At 41.6% G+C, this 17,777-nt stretch overlaps 2 protein-coding genes across 4 annotated transcripts in view; one reads left to right on the forward strand and one right to left on the reverse strand.

The window, feature by feature from the left end:
- Positions 1-6,488, forward strand: part of dctn2 (dynactin subunit 2) — a 48,042-nt gene extending 41,554 nt beyond the window's left edge. For both annotated transcript variants that reach the window (XM_003223642.4, XM_016995224.2), the window contains exons 7-14: positions 563-716; positions 945-1,010; positions 1,741-1,779; positions 3,436-3,513; positions 3,636-3,707; positions 4,541-4,643; positions 4,802-4,893; positions 5,961-6,488. In XM_003223642.4, coding sequence (XP_003223690.1) covers positions 563-716; positions 945-1,010; positions 1,741-1,779; positions 3,436-3,513; positions 3,636-3,707; positions 4,541-4,643; positions 4,802-4,893; positions 5,961-6,047 — 691 coding nt within the window. In that variant the 3' untranslated portion in view covers positions 6,048-6,488. The remainder of the gene's footprint in view (positions 1-562; positions 717-944; positions 1,011-1,740; positions 1,780-3,435; positions 3,514-3,635; positions 3,708-4,540; positions 4,644-4,801; positions 4,894-5,960) is intronic.
- A 7,366-nt stretch (positions 6,489-13,854) lies between these two features.
- Positions 13,855-17,777, reverse strand: part of mbd6 (methyl-CpG binding domain protein 6) — a 43,546-nt gene continuing 39,623 nt past the window's right edge. For both annotated transcript variants that reach the window (XM_008115067.3, XM_008115068.3), the window contains exon 13: positions 13,855-15,471. In XM_008115067.3, coding sequence (XP_008113274.2) covers positions 15,397-15,471 — 75 coding nt within the window. In that variant the 3' untranslated portion in view covers positions 13,855-15,396. The remainder of the gene's footprint in view (positions 15,472-17,777) is intronic.

Raw genomic sequence — 17,777 nt, forward strand, 5'->3', positions numbered from 1 at the left:
CAAAGTTGTGGCAAGGAAGCACAAAGTGAAAAAGCAAGAGCATAGTTTTCTTCATACTATACTCATTCCAGCCTCCCTCCTTCCACCTCCCTCTCTTGTGCTGTACGCTTTCACTAGTGCTCCCTCTGGTGTTTGCTCTTAACTCAAAATGCTCTTAAATCGGTATGCTCTTAAGTCAAGGTTTTACTGTACAGTATTATATATATGTATGGCGTGAGTAAAAGGCTGCTTAGAATTCTCCTAATACATTTCTCAAAATGAGAAACCTTTCACCAAGCTCATTGGCCATAAGCATACATGAACATAACTAATTATACCACACATTTATTCTTATGGTAAAGGAGAAATTGATTTTTACTAGGATAGATCATGCATGTTGTAAGCCAGTGAGTGTACCCATGCTCACAGCCTCCCTATTCTAGTCTGTGAGTGAAATCCAAGAACAGCAGGTAGCAGCAATTAGAACCAGTGCAATCTATGAAGAACTTCATTCACTTACCTTGTATAAATAAATATGTTAAATAAATAATTGTAAGAATGTATGGCCTCTTCAACTTGCCAGGCGTTTGCTCATTCAACTGGAAGCGGCCAGGAGCACTAAAGCCACTCCTCCAGGTGGAAAGAGCCCTGCAAAAGCCCCTGCGGGCCCAGGAAACACGGTGACTTACGAACTGCACTCCCGGCCTGAACAGGACAAATTTTCTCAGGCTGCCAAGGTAAGAATGGTCACGGCTTGCTCTTTGGAGGTTCTGAGGAAATGTCCTGGAGAGGCATTCCTCCATCTGCAGATTTATGATTGGAAAAGGAATAATCTATTTTTGTGTCAGCATCCCAAGGTGAAATTTTGACAGTACTTTGTCAGACTTTTCTTCTGAAATTCAGTCATTTCTGGGAAGTAAGAAGGAGAATAAAACATCTTCATCAGCTTGCAATTGTCTGTCTAGGTTGCAGAACTGGAGAAACGGTTGGCTGAGCTGGAAGCGACAGTCCGCTGTGAGCAGGATGTCCAGGTGAGACAAATGGGGCAGTGGAACCACCGAGCACACAGTGAATATGAGGACCAGAAAAGATTCGGGAACAGCAGGAGTAGTTTTAATAACAGGCTACGGTTGCAGTAAGCCCATCGTGTTCTGTGTTAGTCACTCTTACGGCATGAAGGTTATTTCTTCTTTGCAGTCAAATGTATGGAAAAAAGGAATGTTCTTGCAGCATGGACTGTGCAAAAAAGTGTTGTCTTCCACTTTCTGCCTCTTGCAATTCCTGCCTTGCCTAAGCCTGCTAAGCAGTAGATGAATGGAATTGAGACTTGGTTTCTCTTTTTTCCCAATATAATTTTTATTGCACATATATTAGTGATAGGGAAGAGTACAAGAGTGGATATAGAACAAGCATTTTTAACATCTTACATTTTTGTCTTCTTCCATTGTTCTTTTTGTTACAAAAAGAGAAAAAAGAGCATTTCTTTTCTAATCTAAAACGAAGGACAGAAAAGTTGGTGTACATTGTTTTGCAAAAAAGAAAAAAGAAAAAGAAATGTAGAGAAAGGGAAAATAGAAAGCCCTAACTAACTCTTCCTGTCATGTCTTTGCCATCTTCACTGTCCAACTTTCTTCTCCTACAGTGTTGATGCTTCATGAGTACCACAGTGCACTATTGAGTGGCCTTACTTTGCATCATGGACATTTCAGCTACTTTCCACTATAGTGTTTGTCATTAATTTTGCTCTTTTTCTCTGTTTAGAATCCTCTGTCTGTTGGACTGCAGGGAGGTAGTCTTATGGTAAGTAATTAATGGGAACTTTGGAGTAGTCTGAGCCTCATGAGACTGGAAGAAATCCAAGTGTCTTACTTTTAAGAATTGGGCCTGATTATTGTATATTCATTTCATCTTTGGATGTTGCAAGCCTGGGTTGGGATGGATTGGTGGTGTATAAATTATGTGGGTAAACTAAAGCATGGAACAAGGAAGGAGGAAATGTACTGAACATTTTGGAGAAGAAATTTATGGCCACTACTTCACTATGGTAAGAACTGTGTCCCGTTCTTCAGTCAAGTATATCTGAGACCCCTTAGGACAGTAGTTCTCAACTTGTGGGTCCTCAGGTGTTTTGGCCTACAACTCCCAGAAGGCCCAGCCAGTTTACCAGCTGTTAGGATTTCTGGGAGTTGAGGCCAAAACATCTAAGGACTCACAGGTTGAGAACCACTGCCTTAGGACATTCTTGATCAAGCCTGTGGAAGCATACAATGATTTTACATTCCAACTGTCAGTCTTAAGAACAAAGAGGCTATAAAAATTGTTGGCTGTCTCCTGACATTGTTAATTATGATATTAATTATATATTATTTATTACATGTAATATTACTGGTAATATTACAGTATAGTAGTGTGGTGCAATATGCTGGTATATAGTGCTAGTGTTGTGCTGTGCTAGTGATATAATACACTGTATGTAAATAGTATTTGTAAGCCACTCTGAGTACCCTTCGGGATGAGAAGAGCAGGATATAAATGTAAATATATAAATAAATAAAGTAATACAATTGCACACATGAATACTAACATTTTCCTCTAAAAATATTCATGTAAAATGTAATTACTGTGCACTTTAACATTGACCAGTAGTTCTATTTTTCAAAGCAAAAACCTGACATTTCTCTATGCTGAACCAATTTAATTCATAAAGAATGTTGGATGTCTGGGTTACTTGAATTCAGATTGCTTCTTAGCTGTAGACTTACTGGCTGGCCTTGAGTAAGCCATTATTTTTCAGTAAGTCTGGAATATTGTCTTCAACTCAACAGAAGTATTATAAAGTCAAAGCTAGATCCAGACCTTTCATATCTTAGGACAGCTTGCTATTGCCTAATACTGTGGGCTAAGTGGTGGTGATCATGTCATGGACTTTCATTTATATTGTAGCTGTTAGAGAAAGAAATATCCAGAAGTTAAACAATGGAGGCTTAGAAACAGAAAGGTAAATTATATCTAGCTGGAACAGATGTTACATGGAGCCTGTGGACAAATAGGATAACAGCATGACCCCTGTATCCATGGGATCTGTAACCATGGTTTAACCTCATTGGATCTGAAATAAATATATCCTTTCTAGGAATAGTCTATGTCCCCCTGGCAATTCTATGGAAATTCTGCCAGAAGTTGTTTATTTCAATGGGGTTCACTATTATCCATGGTTTTCTATAGTAAATTCAATAACATATATCCCTCATGGATATTGAGGTCGTACTTTACGCCAGGCAGTGGAGCTTTGTAAGCTGGAGGAATGTACATATCCAGGGAATAAAAAGCTGGAGATGTCAGAATGAGCGTAGATGCTAAATTCCTCATATTGTTTTGAACTAGAAAGCTATTTTTGCCAATATGCATTTATTATTTGTTCTAATTCACTCATTCCTTGTCACAACCTGTCCGCAGGAAACTGTAGAGCTCATGCAGGCCAAAGTCAGCTCTTTAGATGTGGCATCCCTGGACCAGGTGGAGGCAAGGCTACAGGTGGGTCCTAACTCTTAAGAAGTTTACTTGACCATGGGAGTCATGCTGTGCATGAAGAGCCATGGATTTGGGGAATTCTGGCTGGGCCCAAGCTCTTTGAACAACATTTTTTCCATCTCTAGAGTGTCTTGGGAAAGGTGAATGAAATTGCCAAGCACAAGGCCACTGTGGAGGATGCAGACACTCAAAGCAAGGTCAGATCCCTTTTCTGTGTATGTCTGTGATTTTGTCTGTACCTCAATGCATGATAAATCATAATATCACTTTGTACATTCCTATCTGCATATGTGTGTGTGGACTCAGTGAAGGTAGTTTCAGCAGTTTCTATCTAAGTCCTGGTTCTGACCATAACATCTTGGAATGGCATTGATTCAGTGTGATTTCTGTTCCTGATGGCAAAGAACATTGCTTTATGGAATTCATAAGGTTACTGCCTGTACTGACAAAGAAAATAGACACATCTCTGTTGTGAATGTTTTGAGCAAGCCAGTAGGGTTGGTTTCATTTTCAAAGACTTCTGAATCCCTATATGAATTGGCAACTGCAGCCTGAGAAAATATTAAGGAAGGAAAATAAGATTATGCTCGTGAGTGCCTGTTCTGCTTTCCTGGCTGTTTTGCATTGAATGGGTATCACTGATTTGCTCAACACCGGGTAGCTGTTAGTTGCATGTATGAATGGAACTCTACTGAAGTGCTTTGCATTTTTAGGCAGCTTCAGATGATATGACCATTCTCTCTGTGCTAGCCCATTCATATAGGCAAGTCACTCCTTGGCATTGGAGCTCTCAAGGGATGGACATGGAATATTTGGACACAAGATCAACATTGACTGGCTTCAGCTATCCTCATAAAAGTCAAGAAATCTATGCCCTTTAATGTGGGGACAATCCTGATTACATTAATATTGTTGTTTATTGTGTGTGCATGTATGCAAAGAGATGCATCCACCTCTGAACATGCGCAGCGGGGGCACCAAGGTCATATTGCAGTTTTCCATGTGACTTTCTTCCTTTCTCCTCCTCTAGGTACATCAGCTTTATGAAACTGTGCAACGCTGGAGCCCCTTGGCCAGCACCCTCCCTGAAGTGGTGCAGCGCCTAGTCACTGTCCGGCAGTTGCATGAACAAGGTGAGACCCTGGGCCAAGTTCATCTGGATGGGTCAGATTCAAAATTGGAGGCACAGAAGGGCTGGACTTCCAATTCATAACCCTATGAACAACTTGATTGCTGAATGCACCTTTCCTCTACCTCCTAATCTGGCTTTTGTTGATGTTGTTTTTTATAGCCATGCAGTTTGGACAGCTTCTGACTCACTTGGACACTACCCAACAGATGATTGCTAATTCCCTGAAGGACAACATTACTTTGCTGACACAGGTGGGACTTGGAGAGCACTCTCCCTGTAAGAGCAGGCCTACACAACCATTGGTTCTCTAGGTGTTTGGGACTCCACCTTCCAGGAGCTCTGGCCAGCTTGTCCAGTGGTCAGGAATTCTGGGGGCCGAAGTCAAAAACATCTGGAGAGCCACAGGTTGTGTGGGTTTGCTGTTGAGAATTGGAGAAATTACCTTTTAGGGCTGAGAACCCTCAAGCAATATGGCTTTGTGGAGAGTGGGGAATTGTGGTAGTCATAGTCCCGTCTCTCCCCCCCCCCCCCCCCAAAAAAAAATAAACTTTTCCAAACTACTCTGCAACTGACACAACCACACAATCTCTAGGACCGGGAAGGGCAATTGTGGAAGGTTAGTGAATGCGCTGAGACCATGAAAGGCCACATCTCCACAATGCATCTGGAAAATATAATCACATAAATGTCTCCAAATACCCTTTAGGTGGCAGGAAGGACATTTAACCATATTTTTAAGCCTTTCTGGATAAATTTCAGTCAACAGGGGGCATTTTTAACAATAGGAAATGGGTGGATTAAAAAAAGATCTATGGAGAAAAATGGCTCTGAGGAGCCACGTGTAGCTTGCGGTCATACTCTTTTATTGCTTCTCTAGGGAAGCAGAATTACATAGTGATATAGCATCCTGCCATGACTGGAAACAGCAGGCAGAGCTGGTGTTGTGGGAGGGCCTAGTGGCAGAGCCTTTTCCAAATCATGAAGCAGGAAATACCCCTTCCTGAAAAGGAGTGGCATCTCTGCTAGTTCCCTTCCTTTTGTGTGGAAGTCTCCATCATGGCCCCAGAGAAATGTTGAGGGAAATGAAGAAGTAGGAAAATGTTCTCCATTTACCAGCTCTTTAACTGGTAGGGAGCATGGAGCCTCTTCAGAGTTTCAGTGCCTCTGACCAGGAGATATCACAGCAGGTTTCAGAATTTTTTTGAAGCATTTGTGGACTCAAATTATTATGAGCATGATGCTAGCTGGCCCCTGTGATAACGTCCCCCAAATTGCACAGGCGAGTTATTGTTGACTGCTTTCCACATTTTATCCTTAGGTTCAGAAGACCATGAAGGAGAACCTTGCTGCTGTGGAGGACAATTTTGCCAGCATTGATGCGCGGATGAAGAAGCTTGCCAAGTGAAGCCCCTAAATCAGTCTACTGAGGCAAGGCACATATGTTGCCTGCTGTCCAAACACGCACTAACTGCTCCGTCCCTTCCCTACCTCTGTCCCTTTTCTTGTGCACTTGTAGCAGGGGGTCAGCCTTCATGAAGGGCAGGGTATTGAGTGCTTAATTTGCTGACAGATTTTTCTTCCTCCCGCCCTTCCCCTTCCTCTCTCCTAATGTTTTGCTCTCCCTATGGCAATGCCAACTGCAGAGGGCAGCACTGCATTCCAGTCTGGAGGGGGAGGCAACTATCCTTTGCATACCTACCTGAGCAGGGAACACTCCCTGCTTGGCCCCAAACAAAGAGCCTTTTGCTGAGAAAGGTATCTTATGTAGCCCCTCAGTCTGGCATGGAGGTGGATCATATTGTTGTATAATTATAATTATTTACTGTCATTAAACACTTAATGCTTACTGTTCTGTATTGAGTCTTCTGATAAGGAGCCAATTTTATGCTGGGCTCACTTTTCGGTAGCCTCTTACGTTCTGTTCTTCGGCTCTCATCTGTTTTCAGGGAGAGGTCAATGGCTAATAACCACCTCTGGTACACTAAAGAGTGCAATTGGCCCTCCCAATTTCCAGGTTTGATTTTTGCAGAATTGATTATTCACAGATTTGATTAAAATGTTCTCTCTAAAAATCTCTAGGTCCTCCTAGATTCTTTGCTCAGTTTCCAATGGGCTCTAAAATCATCCTGGAGGACCCAGAAATTCATAGAGAGGTGTTCTCTTAGGTTAAGAAATTGCTTTTTTTTTCATTTGCAGTGTTTCACTTTCATGGGGGTTCTGTGCCCCTAAAACCCAGCAAATACGTCCCTCTTTATACCAGTTGCTTGAAAGAGAGCCGTTACCCTCATATTTTGCGTGTCGGCTTCCCACAATCAAATGATTGGCATTCTGTGGGAAACAGTATGTTTGATGGAATGGGCCTTTGGACAGATCTACCAGTTTCAGTTGGTCAGAATGCTTATGTTGCACCACACTTGTATAACTACTGGAATAGATCGTGGGAACAGGAGAAAAAATGGATCATCAGGTGTCCAGGCTTTGAAGAATTGGATGGCTCCAGACCATCGGATTTAGCTTGCTTCCCCTTGACACCACTGGAAAAGGCAGCTACTAGCATTGTTCGCAACATAATTTGATGCTTTATTAGGTTGCTGTGAGTTTTCTGGGCTGTATAGCCATGTTCCAGAAGCATTCTCTCCTGACGTTTCACCCACATCTATGACAGACATCCTCAGAGGTTGTGAGGTTTGTTGGAAACTAGGCAAGTGGGGTTTATATATCTCTGGAATGTTCAGAGTTGTGGAAATAACTCTTTTTTCCTGTTTGAGGCAAGTGTGAATGTTGCAATTGATCACCTTGATTAGCATTGAATAGCCTTGCAGCTTAAAGGCTTGGCTGCTTCCTGCCTGGGGGAAGCCTTTGTTGGATTTTTGTTCTTCCTTGAGGAACCTGCATAGACCCTTTTTTCATGACCTGTGTTGAACTTACTTGGATTCCTGACAATCCTCACCACTTCACAGTGGAAAGGGAGGATGTACAAGTTTAATTTCTGCTCTTCACTTATTGCAGTCCACATTCTATAATGTAGCTCTGTTCAGAAAAGGACACTAGTGTTGCTATTTTCTTTTGGGGCTCAGTATTTCATGACATTCACACTTTTTATCTCCTTTTTATTGAAAAAAGGGCGTATGACTATTATGCATTGAAAAAAAAATCTGCCTTAGATTCTCTGGTTTCTGGGTTTGTTTGTTTGTTTTTAAATTGCCATACATCTGAGACAGGAGGAGAATGCAGCCTCAAACAAACAGCTCTGTTTCTGTTTGTTTGTATTTTTAAATTGCCTTGCCCAAGAGGAAGGAGGGAAGATCCGAGTTCCAGAGACCTCTATTTCAGATTTTTTAAGCTGCCTTGCCTTTGAAGAACGGAGAAAGGAAGAGGGGATCAGACCCAAATGGCTCTGCAGTTCTTATGCGAGGAACAAAAAAATATTTATTTTGCCACCCCAAAAAATGGAGGTGCGACTATTACGCATAATGATTATTATGTGATGAAATAGTTTATAAAGAGTGAAGAAACCCTGATGAAGCTAAAGCAGGCATGGGCAAACGTCGGCCCTCCAGGTGTTTTGGACTTCAACTCCCACAATTCCTAACAGCCTCAGGCCCCTTCCTTTTCCCCCTATGTAGCTTAAATGGCTGAGGGGGGAAAGGAAAGGACCTGATGCTGTTAGGGAGTTGAATTCCAAAACACCTGGAGGGCAGACGTCTGCTCATGCCTGGGCTAAAGCTTCATAGTACAGTTTTCTGTATTTATTTTTGCAGTACTGTCTTACTATTTATCAGTTTGAGAGTCATCAGGGAAATTTCCAACTTCTAGGAGAAGTAACCTGTAAGGCTACAGGAACTCAGTAACCTACCTCTACACTCAAACGTCTTAGCACAAAAATCTCAACACAAGTTTGAAAACAATGTGCACTTGTTCTTCTCATTTTGTCAAGAATCTCTGACTACACCGAGTGACAATGAAAAACAGCAGCTGTCGCATTGTGCGGAGAATGTTGTATTCTAAGCTGTCATTAGTGGCAAGAAAATTCACATCATATTCTCACATTTTTAATAATATACTCAGATGTAAAAAAAATTGACTTTTAAAAAGGACTGTTTGGGTGACCAGTAAGAACCAAGGCATACTCAGTTTGGGCCTCCCACCGTTTTCTATTCATGTTTATTGTTTAGAAACTCAGTTTCAAAAAATAGCTAAACCTTGACCTGTGTAAATTCTGGTGACATCTTTGAATTGCTATGAAGAAGCAGAGATGGAGTTTTAGCTCAGAGGTAAAGACTTGGAAAGTGACTTTTTGGTTTACAGTCCCAGACGTTTCTAGCCGCTGGCTGTACTGTCTAAAATCTGAGGACTATGGGAGCTTTAGTCCTCCAAAAGTAACTTTGAAGCTCAGGTAGAGAGTGATGTTCTGTTCATTGTGCTTTGAAGGAGACTTAGAGAAAGTTTTTGGCTGTAACCCGGTGAAGAGTCAACTAAACATTGCAAGTACTGTACAGAGATGGCATTATTGTTTAGAACCAAATTTGCCACCACACAGAGTAATTAGGTAGTGTGAGTTTATGGAAAGGGGGAGCATTGGCAAGCCATCCCTGAGTGGTTTGTGTCCTGTGACCTCCTCACATTGCCTCAGCTTTCCTACTTGTCCTCAGAAATGGTGGAAGATGCAATCTTCTAAGCCATGTCTCTTTGTGCCACTCTGTTGCTCATTCAATGGATTATATTACAATTTTTAAACAAAAGGCAATCATATGCACACCATTTTTTTAAACACTAGGAGTTTACCCACTATTGCTCCTAGGCATGTTACTTCTTCTCAATTGAATTTCTAAATGCATACTGTTTCATAAGCCAGTTGACTAGCAGCTTAGTCAAAGTATTTTCATTTCATCATTTTTCCTTTTCATTTCACTTATTGTGCTGTAGGTGGAAAACACACCAAATATCTATTTATGCTCTTGCCTTTTACTCAACAACTGCTCATCAGCACAGGCAAATGCAACCCTCTGCTCCCAATGGAAAGTTTGAAGGATGTCTAGCTCAGTGGTTATATTTTAAGTGCTTATCATGGTATCATTGATATGTTTCAGTAGAAACATTAACAGGTACCCATGACAATTATAATCAAAAGGTAACCCTTGCTGTTTCTGGTGAAACCCAAGACATTCTTTACATATCGTAAAGTTTGATCTATACATACATCATTTTCAAATCAAAACTTATTTCCTGTTGGACATTTCATTATTCTATAGTGCCCTAGGCGGACAGATTCATTCGTTGCTTTTAGGTGCTTAATATTGGCAGAGACATGGAAATTGCCTGTGCTAATGCAACTGTGAGGGTCTTGCCCTTCTCATATCAGATTCTTGAAGTTCTTATACCTTGGTTTTTACTGCACATCAATCATCAGAGAGGCTTTGCTTGCTTTGGCCATAACCTTTCATTTAATTCTAGATTTCTGGGAATTCGTTTTCTTTGGTGCAACCCATGTAAAGCAATGTGGCATCATATCACGTATCCCGTTGCTTTTACATAACACTGTTATAATTAAAATTGGTATCTTTGCAAGACTTGTGTGGGACAGAAGTTCCTGTTTCTGTTCCTCCACAATGTGATTAGATGTCCTTTTGTGATCATTGAGATCTTTAATTTTTTCCCTATCACAACAAGAATTAGAAAGGTGCTGTTAATTGTTTATTTCAGTTACATCTGCTTCTTCTTCAGGGCACTGTAAACTGCTTTGAGCTCCTTGTTGTCTCACCCTCTGAAATTAGCCATTTATCATATTCTGGGAAGATTAAAAAATAATTGTTTCTGAATTTTGAGCCCAGGTTCACCCTTGGTGATTTCTTCATTGAAGAACATGTAGACTGTACAGTAGTTCTGCTCCACACTGAGGCTGCCATTAGGGAAAGGGGGGTTGCCACTTCAGGCAACATGATCTTATGTTTGTGGGAAGAGAGCAATGGTGGCAAGCCATTCCTCCAGCAAAGTAGTTCCTAACCTTTTTGATTCACAGAGTGCTTTTCAGACTCAGTTTCTATGTATGCAACAGGCCGGTGCCCCTCTCAGCCTCGTCATTTGTCTGTCTCATACTACAATAATTTTGGAGCCAGTGGCAGCAAAATGACCAAGCGTCCTGGTGCAAAATTCAACTTAGCAAATTTCTGTTCAGAATGTAATTTTTAGTTTTCTTATTGTGATTCAAATTTTTTATTTCTTGGTTCTTTAATTTCATTCAGCACCTGGGAAGTACACAAGGAGCCCTTAGGGCCTCATGGAGCACAAGTTGGGAACTAGTGCCTAGCATAAGAGTGCCCTGCTTGTGACTGCCAATGAATAACTGGTGCTGAAGGATCTGTTTCAGAGGAGGGAATTGGCAAATCCTCCTCAATTTTTCTTTGCTTAAGGAAATACTGTGAAATCCATGTGATGAGCAGAAGTTGTAAGGTGAAGTTAAGGCATGCACATGCGTACACACACACACATATCCCATCCCTACCTCACTCCAGCATGATTTCTATGCTATTTTTGCATTTTCAGCAGTGAATATTTAAGACATGTTTTATACATTTTAGTTAACTAATAATGTTAACATGCTGGAAAACACAATGTATTGTTAAATAAGTCAATTCAGGCATTCAGCCAAATATGAGAAATACATCAGAATTTTTTTTAAAAAAAGACATATATGACAGCAGATCCATTGCAGAGAAACTACTGCAGAGACATGGATGCTCACAAGAGCACTTTTAACTTGTGCCAGTTAAACCGTGCACCAAGAAATGTATAAAGCTCACAACTTGAAGCTTGTCTGTACAGACAAAATGTACAGTATATGTTTTGAACTATATTTTCTCGGTCCTCATTGACCTTGTAGTAACCCCATTAATGGCGCAGACATACAGACATACATGTTGTGAAATTACCATAATGGGCCACACATTTCTCCATGCTTAACCCACCTCTGTGTAAAAAGACAGTTCACATCTCCAATCCTTTGTTATTTTCAGATCTACAGCAATAAGTACCTCAACACCCCACCACCACCTATTGTGCATGTGAATATACATATTTTATGTTAAGTGGGAATGTGTTAATACTGATAAATTGATATACAAGCATCTGCATGGCAGTAGCTCCCCAGCCTGGGTGAGGACAATGGTCATACACATCTAATGGACATACACATCTTCTTAAATGGACAAAAAGTTTAACATCCTGGCAAACCTAAAAACATTGCTTTGAGTATCCTATAGGAAAAGAAAGTGGGAGATGGTGGCGAGGTGAAAGAACAACTTCTTGGTGGGAATGATCATGTTACCACCTGCCCCAGGCCATCTCCACCAACTTGTTCTACCTACTACTACTCGCCCCAATTCCATAGAGATATAATGCTGCCTTGGAGGGTTGACCGCATGGCAAAAAAGTTTGGATTTACTGGAAAACAGCTGAAAGGCAATTTTTTAAAACCAGATTAAAGCCCTATGCTGTCACAAAGTATTGCATTCTTAGTGAATCATAAAGAATATTGTCCAGATTGCAACAGCTGCTAGGTATGATTTTTTTGTCAGTGTAAAAAAAACCCTTGGAGACATTTGGCCATCTTTAGAATGTGCTGAAGACTCAGACAGGTAATCAGGCCTTTCTCATCTAGCAAAGCAAACCACAAGTGCTAAGACAAGCAAACTGGTCATACTGGCTGAGTGAACATAATTACATTATTGATCTTGATAAAGGAGACAAGAAACTATAGGTGAACTGTGTTATGTCCCAGATATGGAATACATCTTGTAAGAATATTGTACTTCTGTTATTGAAACCCTGGGACCCTAAAACCCTTAGCCATGGAAATGTATTGATAGCCATATCCAAGGTGGCCTTTCACCCAGAAACCTAATTTGGGCTAACCTTCACAGATGACTTTTAGCCTACTCATACAAGTTTTACAAGCACTCATATACTCACCAGGGGGGAACATAGGAAACCCCATTGCCCCTTCAGTGGTAGGCATAATCTAACAATGCCTCCGCGCAGCTAACAGTGGCGATAAACCAATGGTCACAGAAGTTGCCCAATGACCCCCTGTGCTCCTTCTCCTAGGAACCTGTTCAGGTTGGCCAACACTCATTGCTACCCACTGTTTCACTAGTATGGACCATTGCCCTCACCCAGGTTGGGGAACTACCATCATTAGCACCCATTACTGCTAACCTACCCACATTCTTTCCCATCCTGCACCCATTAGAGGTGGAACAAGCAACATCCACAAAATTTCAAACTAGGCAATGGCAATTTATTAAAAGTCCTTCCAAACCTGGAGACCAATCAGCAACAATGGCAGACAGTGTATCGCAACCAACAAGCCTGGAAATCCTAGACTACCATGATCTGGATTAATCAGCAACCAGGGCTGAAAAGTCCTTTGTTTCAAACTGCTGTCAGAGTCCTATAAATATTTCCATATCTTTGCACTGAAGTATGTCAATTTTTGGAGCACAGAATCTGCTGACATCTGCTTTGGCCAGGGCGAATAAACACCTCTGTTCTTTGCTTTCAACTCATCTGTGTCCTTTGTAGCTTGACATGCCTGGCCCCCGAACCCGCAGTTCACGCAGAGCTGAAGTCACCTCCACATCATCAGTCTATTATAGATGAATGAATAGCTTATCCTTTAACTTAGAAATAACAAGTAGGAATAACCACACAAACTCTCCTTTTAATATTGGTCCTGAATCTCGATCAAAAATCCTTGAGGGATTTGTTCCTCCTTGTATTCTGCTGTTACCTCTGGATAGATACAGGTGGACAGATTGAATTTTAGGTGGTGACCCGACCAGGAGATTACTGTACCCTGAAGGAGTTGATGCGAAGGAAACGAGGACTACAAAAGTGGAAAGAAGCAAAGATTGGGTGTAGCATTTGGGAATTTTATGTGAAATCTTTTGATCCACAGATTACTGGTCCATATGAAGAAATCGGGTAATGTAGCTATTATAAGCTTTGTGTGCTTAGCGCCCTATTTGTTCCTTTCTGGTTCACAGTCACCGTCATCGTAATCTATGGGATGACCTCTTACATTTGGTACTGTATTTCGGCTGGCACAGTAAGATCCCCTGCACCCTAGCTATGACCTCTTTGAAAAAAGATTGAATGTGATTGCCATCCAAGTAGATCATCTGAGAGTGCTGAGAGAAGAGTCGCATCCGGCATCTTTTAAATACATTATTTAATACTTGATACAAAACACACACCCCCAAAAATAAACAAAAAAAAGTAACTTCAATCTAACCATCAAAATATTTTCATCTGTTAAATTAAAAGTCGCTCCCATAGAAAAGCTACAATTCACAATTGTGTAAATTTATTTTTTACAAAACAAAATTTAAGCTCAAAGAAGGAAAATAGTATTTTTCCCCATTCCTTTTTTTTCTTTATACAAAACAAAGGCCGAAGTTGGTTGGTTGGTTGAAGTGCACGGGGCGAGGGGGGGGAGGGATGGGGAGGAGGAAGGGGGAGGGAACACAGCGCAACCTGTACAGTATCTACACAGTGCTTTTGCATAATGCATCAAGAGTTGCAACCGGACTGGGGGAGAAATGAGGGGGAAGAGTTGGATGTGGAGTATTTTGGTCATTCAAGATGAGGATTGTAGTGTGTGTGTGTTGAATTATGAGGGAGGGAAGTAGATGAAAGAAACTTGCTCTGGCAAAACTGGGTCAATTGTATTTTGAGCTCAATCTCCTCGTCTCCCTTATCCTTCCCCCCTTGCGCTGTCACCTGAGTGTTCCTTTTGAAGATATTTTTTTCTCTTATATGGGAGAAAAACAAGAAAAATGTAACCAAGGCTAGTTTTTGAATGAGTTTGTAACTGGGGAGGGTCTGTTTGAGGTTTTCACAGCCCAAACCAGAGCCAAGGAGGAGAGCAGGCTCAATTACCACCTGGGCTTTGTCACCACTAAGCTGTTTTGGTGGCATATTAGTGGAGATGTTGGGAGGGAGCATGTTGCTGGGAGTAAATCCTCCCTGAACAAATGTGGCTTGTTTTCCTTATTGCTTTCTTAGTACTGTGTCTTGTGTTTTTGGCGAGGCAAAAAAAAGAGAGAGAAAGATTCCTGTACTAAAACCCTGAGCCGGTTCTCACCCGGGTGCCACAGCACACGCAGGTCTGAGGTAAGGTGGGAAGTGAAAGGGCAGGGATGCCCCCTTCCTGGAGCACACAGCCCTTGCTACTCCTGCCAAGGTTTTGAGAGCTATCCGGGGCGGGAAGGCCAATGTCACCAGGGGCAGGGAAGACAGGAATGCAGAGGTTGACAAAGGCCCTAACGGCACTGCTACAAGGAACTCCCTTTCAGAGCATTGCAAACAATGGCTCTGAGAAGTGCTTATGGGCCGGTCCAGCTAGAGCCTCCCTCCTTTTGTCACCTCAGCCTCGCCCCTCCCGGCCCCCAAAATGTTGAGACCAGAGCTGCACCTTGTGCTTTCAGAGGTCCCTCTTGGGAGAGATTCAGGGCCCAGGCAACTGGTGAAGCTACAGACACATTCACAGCCAAGGCGCCAAGAGCCCGGCAGCAGCAACAGCAGATCCTCTTGCTGGTATTTTCCTTCTGCTCCTGCCCTTAACATCACATGCCCAGGGACTGGGCATCCGCGATGAAAGGTGGTTGGGGGCAGAGAGAGACGGGTGCCTGGTGTCCTAAGCAGTGTGGGCTTAGAAGCAGACAGTGGTAGAGGTCCCCTCAGCTCAGGTGGTGCTATGTGGGCAGTTTCCTTCTCCTGTTTTTCACAGGTCGACCAGGACGTGGCCGCCGAGCAACAGTGTAGTCAACCTAAAATGTGCCGAGGGATAGAGAGAAGGAAAATCAAATATTAAAAGCTTAGCTAATAAGGTGGATTGTGCTTTATTCCTTTATTCAAATCAAGGCACAGCCATGGAACCTGCAAGTGGTGATTACACAAGCCAACAAAATCAAACTTTTTGTAATCAGCTTAAATAAATTTTTAATGCTGATTTTAAGTATGTCTTTATTTTTTTCTGATCACGTCAGCTTTTTAAAATATGATGAAATATTACAACAGACTACTGTAAAGTCTGCACATTTCGCATCATATTCGTGTAACACAAGCCAACCAGTATTTTTCATCAGATATAATTTTAGGTCATTCTTACATCTTACATTTCTCTATCACATGTATTTTTTGCGATGAGCCTAACTCAATAATTAATGTATTTATACACTGATATCAATAGAATCTAATAGATATCAGTGCATAAATGCATCAATTATTCAGTTAGCCTCATCACAAAAATGACATGAGATAGACAAAACATAAACACAGTTCTGAATTCAGCGCAAAAAACTCTGTAAGAATGATCTAAAATTATATCTGATTAAAATACTTGTTGGCTTGTGTTATTCTTGGCCTTCCATTCTCTTCAGACCCATTCATGATAGCCAATGGCCAGGGAGGATGTGAGTAGAAGCCAACGATGGTTAGAAGCCTACAGCTTGCTTGCTTTAAGGACTTCTGCCAGCATTTATATTAGTCAATGTAGATAGGTAGAACTGATTTAAGTCTAACTTGTATGAGACCACAGTTTGGCTAATGCTATATTTGGGCTTTTACACTACATTGGTTTAATCCAACTGTTTCCTGACCAATATGGAACTTTTCTAAACCTTATGCATAAAAGAGCAAACAGATGCTGCCTCTAAGTCAGGGGTGTGAAAACATGGCCTTCCAGATGTTTTGGAGTTCAGTTCTCATAACCCATCACTATTAATTATGTTTGATTTTGGGAGCTATAGCAGAATAGAGAAGACCTTTCTCCGCCAGAGACCCTGGAGAATCACTGCCAGTCGAAGCAATAAATAATACTGAGTTAGAGGATGATGAAGAAAGGAGACTCCACCACACTCCAGGGCAGAGAGTTCCACTGCTGAACAGCTCTCACAGTTAGGAAATTCTTCCTAATGTTCAGGTGGAATCTCATTTCCTGTAGTTTGAAGATACAGAACAATGGCTTCAAACTATAGGAGTGTGATGGAGATTCCTTCTTTGGGGGCTTTTAAGCAGAGGCTGGATGGCCATTTTCCTGCTTCTTGATAGAGAGTTGGACTGGATGGCCCACAAGGTCTCTTCCACCTCTACGATTCTATGATTCTATGAATGGCTTGAGCAGCTACCAATGACCATATTTGGATGATTATATGAACCGTAATCCAAAACAGTAATTTCCTGAGCTGCACACAATATGTTCAGCACTGTCTGCTTCTTTAGACAGCGTCTCTCCTACATTTGGGCGAAGAGAGGCCTTATTAGTTGTTGGGTTTGTTTTGTAAACTGGAGACAACAATCCAGGGAAAGATGAAGTTTCCTTTTCCTATCTCCTGCCAGAAATGCAGAAAGGGTGCAGAAGATTTGCAGCTGTCTTCTTTTTTTGCATTTAGTCTTCCATGGATAAATTAATTAAAAAAAAAACCTAATGAGAGTAATACAACTGTGTTAGCTGATGTAGTTTCCTCCACCTCTATTCCAGGGTTGCAGACTGCACTGAAACCTGAAGAGTTGCAATCTCTCCTAGCATATGCATATGGGTGGGTGTATTTTCTGACATCAGACTCTTCAACAGCAGGTACCCTGAGTGTCAGAGAGGCCATTGCCTCCCTGCTTTCTCCCGTCTCCAGCTCTGAGAAGGCCTACCTCACAATGTATACAACTTATTGCTGTTATGGCTTATGACAATTCTATCAAGAAGTTTTCCTGGCACAATTTGTTCAGAGAAGGTTTGCCTTTGCCTCCGAGACTGATAGGATGTGACTTGCCCAAGGTCACTCAGTAGATTTCCATAGCTAAGTAGAGATCTGACCCCTAGTGTGCAGAATCACAGTCCAATGTTCAAACCACTACACCACATTCTTATCATTAACTTAGATGAGGGTAAAAAAGTATAGCTCTGAGCATGGAAAAGTTACCTTTGATATTACAATTCCCATGCTGACTGGGATAATTGAGGAATTGTAATTTAAAATATAACATTTTCAAGCTGCCATGTGGTCTACTGTCTACACAGAAAACACCTAATCTATTTTATAGGGGGTAGTGTGTATGCATGTGCCTCCAATGTCTGGAA

The sequence above is a fragment of the Anolis carolinensis genome, chromosome 2 (assembly GCF_035594765.1).
Source record: "Anolis carolinensis isolate JA03-04 chromosome 2, rAnoCar3.1.pri, whole genome shotgun sequence".
In the NCBI taxonomy this organism is placed as follows: domain Eukaryota; kingdom Metazoa; phylum Chordata; class Lepidosauria; order Squamata; family Dactyloidae; genus Anolis; species Anolis carolinensis.